General features: G+C 35.9%; 1 protein-coding gene across 1 annotated transcript; it reads right to left on the bottom strand.

Moving 5' to 3' along the window:
* Window positions 1-246: 246 nt before the first annotated feature.
* Window positions 247-2,496, bottom strand: LOC145805417 (L10-interacting MYB domain-containing protein-like). Its single transcript, XM_082900550.1, has 2 exons — window positions 2,122-2,496; window positions 247-498 (listed from the first exon to the last, which is right to left on the bottom strand). The coding sequence occupies exons 1-2, from the start codon at window positions 2,494-2,496 to the stop codon at window positions 247-249; spliced, it is 627 nt and encodes a 208-aa protein (XP_082756676.1).
* Between the last annotated feature and the right edge of the window lie 4,365 nt (window positions 2,497-6,861).

The following is a 6,861-nucleotide window of genomic DNA, read 5'->3' as shown; positions in this document are numbered from 1 at the left end:
ATTGTTCGGAACCTCCATAAGCATGACTCCAAAATGGAGAAGTTCATCTTCAGGCTCTAGTCCCTGTATTTCATACAGCAGTCCAACAGCCTGTCCCATAGTAATGCTGTGGCCCCCGACGACGTGGTTGACAGTTAATTCCTTGCTCTGAGTCTTCACAGAATTTAGCAAGTCGTCCATGCTGCTTGCCAACGCTTCAGCTCCCGTAATGCGCTTGTTTTGCAATGCTTTCCTCGAGGAATGCTTTCACTTACTTCCACTACCCGTGGCATTGATGTGCGTGGCGTTCATCATGGCTGCCATTTCTGATGCGCCTAAGTCATTGCTGTCACTTGAAAATTCTAGACTGTCCGACTCTCCGTCCAACTCCATTGGGTTATGAGTCTCGCCGGGTGTCCATGCATTTTTCCCCGTAGCCGCAGCACCGGTGAAGACGCGCTCCATCAAGTCCGGATGGTCCAAGGTTTTGGTTCTGAACTTGCAACATACATTGTCAATCTGTAAATCAACGCAATGTAACTAGCATTAGCGTACTGTCATTAAGTAAAATGCAATGCGACATGGTGCATAAATCAGTAAAGTTTGTTAATGCTACAACAATGGCTGACAGTAATGTAAAGTATGTTGCAATGAACATATTGACAAAAAAGAACAAGAATGTTGCAAAGTATGATGATTGCTGCCAATCAAGGAAAAAGAAGCCGAATTTATTTTCAATAAAAGTGAAGAACAACATAACAATGTAGTGCTTCTCCCTAGAAGAAAAAACATCTATTCTATTTTACTATATGAAGGACTCAACTGAACAGCTTTTGAAGCTGTATAAGAAATTTTATGTTTGCCAATTGAATGAATAAACATGTGACAACCAATCCAATAAGTAGTAGCTAATTAGTTCTCAAAACCAACCGATATTTCTCACTCGACAAACTGCCCAAAAATTCAAATATGCATGTACAACCCCCCCTTTGTTCAATAGACTACCCTGTACCACAATGTTAACACTTATAAAGAAAGATCAATGCATTACGAATCTGGAAAACAAGAGCAGGTAAATTAGGTCATACTGTTACAAAATTGTGTGCCAGAAATAAATGGTTTTTGTTATACAACAAGTCCTTATGTTTTGGGTCTTCAACCTACTTCATATGGAAAGTGAGCTAACACCAATTCATTGATGTTTTCCAACTATTTACAGATATAAAAATATAACCAAAAAAAAAATTGGTGCATGAGGAACAGCATAAGGAGAATAGTGGCATCAAACCACACCAACAAACCTCGGCCAACTCTTTACAGAATAAAAATCTGAGACAAGAAATTTCAGTCCAGAATTCTTTGTCCAGAATTTATTTCAGATTTCAGAATTTATCAGGATTCTAGGCCAAGTAATATTTCAGAATTCATTTCAGTCCAGAATTTCAGATTTCATTTGATTTCAGAATTCCTTTTCAGAAACAAGAATTCATTTCAGTCCAACGATTTCATTCCAGAATTTCAGAATTCATTTCAAATTCAGAATTTCAAATTTCATTTGATTTCCTAATTTCAGAATTTCATTAACATTAACAAACATAATATGCTTCAGAATATTTGTTAAATATGCTTCAGAATTCTTTTTTAGAAACAAGAATTTTCCACTGCCTTCAAATATGCTTCAGAAAAACAAGAAAAGGCTGATAGAAGGTAGGCATGTCAACATAAAACAAACAATTAACAGACAGAATTTATAACAGACATAATTCAGAATTTTAGAATTCTTTTCATTTCAGAAGGCTGATAGATGGTCCAAGGAATAAATTCTAGAATTTCAAAATTCATTTCAATTCAGAATTTCTTCATCTGATTTCAGAATTTCAGAATTTCATTAACATTAACAAACATAATTTCATTTCAGAAATTCAGAATTCCAGAATTTTGTGCTGAGACAGGTGGGTACATTACAAATAAAACCTGTTCACCATCCCAAAAATATTTCATAATCCAAACCACAGCATGCCATGTTAGGTAAAGTTAGAAAATTGAACGTTTTAAACTACACTGGAAAGCATGATACACATACAAAAATTGAGATATTAGTTATGCAATAACGGACACGAAAAAGAAAATGTAAACCGTTACCTTTTCCATTTTAGCCCACCAATCAGCCGAAGTATTGAACAGCCCAGTTACTTGGTCAAAGCCAATTCCAGTTAGGCCTTTCCGGCAATCCATTAGCTTACACCACGCACGCCACTCGGTCTTCAACAGATTGTACTTGTTTTTAAGTTGTTTCAGGGAATGCAGCCACCCAGTTGCTACCTCAAATGTCTTAGACAATGAACGGTACCCGTTTGGAGTGATTGACATGTGTGGCCGATTTTTTGCTTCAATTTCCTTCACAACCGGTTCCAAGAAAATCCGTGTCGACTCCCCATCCCAAGTTGCTTTATGATAGGGTTGTTGGCGTTTCCCTTTGCCGGAAGGGGTACAAGGCGTAGATCGATGTGACGCCATGCGACTAACAATAGCGTGACATGGGAACCAACATAAAAAAATGTATACACTAACAATTGTGCGTATTACCAATATGAGGAACACGTTTTTATGTCAGAAATGTGTTATTAGACAGAAAACATAGCCCAATAGATTCATTTAAAGACATTAGTACTTGAAACAAAAACAAACAGTAGCAGAATTAGATGGAAAATACATGTTTACGAACAAAACATACATTCATAATTTTTTTTCAGCCACAAACCATAATGCGCTTAACAAAATTAGGGTACGGTTGCTACTATGGTTACATATATCACATTCGAAACAGCAAAATAATGCCGACGATACAAAGGACACATGTCACTACTGTAAGCACACGCAAAGTTTGTTCAATGTCACGGAAACGACCCTCAAAACGAGCGACATTCTGTGTGTCATTCTCAGCTGCCCTTTGGTGCTCAAATTCGTCACACCACCCAATCCAACTGACACATGGCTGAGGTTAAAAAAAAAATTAGTGACGGTTTAAGAAGGAAATGTAAAAGGAAACGTGCTTGTACTCACCACTCCACGAAGGCATTGGTAGTACGCACGACCAGGGTTTCTTGCAGAACGGGAAATCTTTACAACACAGTGTCCGTACCCACATGCACACATACGGGCTAGTTGTGCTGATGTGGCAGTTGACATAAATGAGGCCATGGTTTCTTTCGTGACTTTTTTCGGGACATGACAAGCACAACAAGAGTAGGTCAATGGGTGTGACACTTTTGTTAAGGACATAAATTTGTTATACGAAAATGGGTAACAAAATGGAACAACCCCTCCCCCCCCCCCCCCACACATCACATTTAAATCCTGGAATACCAATGGTCACCCCTTTTTTTAACCAAATATGTATATATTAATAAATAAAAAAATCAACTTGAAAAGGATAATATACCAAACTCTCCAGGATATTACCAAAAGTGGTTGATCACTCAAACATCATGCAAGGCAATAAATCCATGTTATGCAGTCAAGGGAAGGCTAAAATGTAATGTGTTTGGCTAGTACATTTAAAATAAGTAAAATAGTGCTATAATTTCTCAGAAAATAAATGTGTTTGGCTACTACATCTAAAATTTTGAACTCACTGTCTCCTAATTTACCTTAATCAAAAGATTCATTAAAAAGTTATTAATATTAGGATTCCGACATCACAAAAAACATTTTAATCCTTACCATATATAAATAATGTATCCCTATTTTTCAGGAAATCCTAAAGACCACAAAAATTTTAAAATAAAGTTTGTGCATATGAGAGCACATGGATCTGATATCCATGGTTTCTGAAAGACCAATTAAATTGGTTGTCATGGTGTGATCCATCGCACAAAAATATACCATTCCAATCCCATTCCATAATCCTATACTGTGCACATGAGTCAATTCTTGCTTGAAGATCAAATATTTAGAAACTATAAATCCATTGGAAGCAATGAAACTATGGTTGGTGATTTAAAACTATCGGATTTATAATGTATTTACTTCATTACACGCTCTCATCATGAATCACAATGCTAAAAAACTTTAGGCCTCAAGGCCTAAGCCACTGAAGTAGTGGCTGTAGGCCCCAATTTGAAAGAGGCCCCATACTTTCTTTCTCAAACAGAAAAGAGTAAAGCCATGCAACCTTAGCAGAAGACCCAACACTTAACAAAGAGCAAATTAAAAAATAAATTTAAAAGTAATTGGTTTGTTCAATCATGAAAATAAACTATGGCATAGATATAAAAATAAAGTTTACAAGTGCAAGTGGTGAGACAAATTTTTTTAGGGGAGACAAACAAAGAGTAAACGAAAAGGAAATTTTTTTTAGAAGACAAATTGAAATTGGCAAGTGGTGAGACACACACACACACACACAGAGACACAGACACACACACACACACACACACACACACACACACACACACACAGAGACAGAGTTCATCCATATACAAAAAACAGAGCATACAAGTCATGGTTATCAGATCCACACCCCCCCTCCCACCACCAAAAACCCGCTAATTTGTAAAGTGGTGTCGGTAGTTCAAAGGAAGCCCTAAAACCCCAAACATGGCAATGTGTAGGGTAGTTCCTGAAAATATTGCCCAAATCTGAATTCCACCGACAGATTGAAATATGGAAGTGGTCAGACAAAGTGCGAGACACACACACGCAGACACAGCGCGACAGAGAGAGAGAGACAGAGTTCATACATATATCACAAACAGACCATACGAGTCATGGTTACATTCCGAAACAGAAACAAGAGATGCTGAAGAGAGAAAGAGAGAGAGAGAGAGAGAGCGAAGAAGAGCATACCTGTGGCTGGGGGAATCGTCGGGGGATGGCTGCTTCTCCGTCGGCCTTCGCGGACTGTCGTCGTCGCTTCGTTTTTCTTTCTCTTCAGATCAGAGCTTCTACTATCTTCTGGCGTTGAACGAAGAACCATCTTCATGTTGATGTAGCTGAATAGCTGAAGGTAGTACACCCTCTCTGATAATAGCTCTGAAATGATTCATAGCTCTGAAATGATTCCCATCAGTGTTTGACATAAAGGGAGGGTGAAAACGGAATTACGAAAATCAAGAAGGGGCAAAACGGTCTTTTTACACCGCATCTGCCACCCATCACGTGAAGATACTATACATAGGTGTGTAGGGTGAAATTTATAGACTTTTTGACTTTTTTAGTAACTTTTTGACTTTTTAGCTAAAAATGTGGATTGCCAAACGAGGCCTTAGTGACATTTTGTGACAATTTTCAAACTGTCATTGAAAATTAATAATTAGCGACGTTTTTTAATAGTGTTTGATAAAAATATCATTAATTATCATAGCACCTATTGGACAATAAGTCTACTTATTAGGATCTGCACGTAAGTCTCCTTACAAATTAAACCCTAAAATAAACTCTCTCTCTTTTTCTTTGTACCCTAATCACTTGCACGTATTCAACTTGAGAGGATTTTAGGATTTATGGAAGAACTGGGTTCTAGGGCCAAGAAGTTTCAAAACTACGAAGAAAATGTAAATTCCATATATTTTGGCGTAAATTTTAACCAATGTCTTATTTAATTTACAAAATTTTACACCATATAACATCTGCTATTATTAAAGCTTCTTCACCAACCCACCATAATCTCTATTTCATTCGAATCTACCCATTTTCATCATCATCATCATCATCAACCATTATTTTCATATAATTTTTTTTTGTTTCTTTCCGAAACTTCGGGACAATATACTGTGGGAAAGCAAAGATGGCAAAAGGCATAAACTAAAAAACACTCTACAACAGGTATACAAGATGAAAGTGACTCCTGAAACTTAATTTACTGATCAATGAACTTTTTTCGCTGACAGTTCTGCAGAAAGATGCATAGAACATGTTGAGTTGTATTGACAGCTTATGTGAAAGAAAGAGAATTCGGTGTGTCAATTGTGAACAAAAGGAATAGGTGTAATCACACCTGTTTGAGGATTTTTGAAAGTGGTGTAATTTAAAGTTTTTGATTTGTTATAAATTATGATTTTATATTGAAGGGTAATTTGTGAAAAAAAAATATAGGGTGCATTGAGAGTAAATTATAACTCTAAATAATTTAATAAAGAATATTAAAAAATTAGGCGCATTGAATAATTTTTTGAGTGTAAATAGAATTCCCTATCTTATAATGATCGTCCAAATTGGTACGCCGATCTAGCTGTTTTAGCCCATTTAATCCCACCATGTGTCCATTCATCTAAATGATTAATAAAGGGTAATCATTGGTGGTCATAAATTTTGTGGCTCAAATGGCCCGAAAATGCCAAAACAACGTCGTTTTGGGTACAAAATAACCCTGAAAATGCCAAAATGACGTCGTTTTGACATTTTCGGACTATTTGAGCCACAGAATTTGTGGCCACCAAACATTTTCCTTAATAAATTATTGATCAAATTTAGATTAGTATTATATGAATTAAAATTTTGAGAGAATCCAACGTAATTATGTCAAACTTGTAAATCTCAAAGAAGGTCGGTGTGATTTACTCTTTATATTTTCTCTTTATATTCAAATTATTTTTTTTTTTAATTTATATTTTCTTTTAAGCTCAAACTCAAACCCAAATTAAAACTCGGCCCTTTAATATAATTGAATTGATTTGAACTGATTTAAAGTTTCTCAAAAACTTTTTTTTTTTTTTTTGCATTGGCAAAAAGGTAAATAAATAAATAAATAAGAAAAAGAATCCATTGATGTAGATATTCAATATACAAACAATAAATGATACATCAATTGTTTGCCGAGCCGAACTCGAGTTTAATTTTTAAGCTCTTGTGCCCAAGCTCAACTAATTCTTAATAACTTGA

This window comes from Camellia sinensis, chromosome 13 (genome assembly GCF_055761805.1).
Source record: "Camellia sinensis isolate YWXY chromosome 13, ASM5576180v1, whole genome shotgun sequence".
NCBI lineage: Eukaryota > Viridiplantae > Streptophyta > Magnoliopsida > Ericales > Theaceae > Camellia > Camellia sinensis.
Note: the sequence above shows the minus strand (reverse complement) of the source record. Positions and strands in the feature narration are given on the sequence as shown.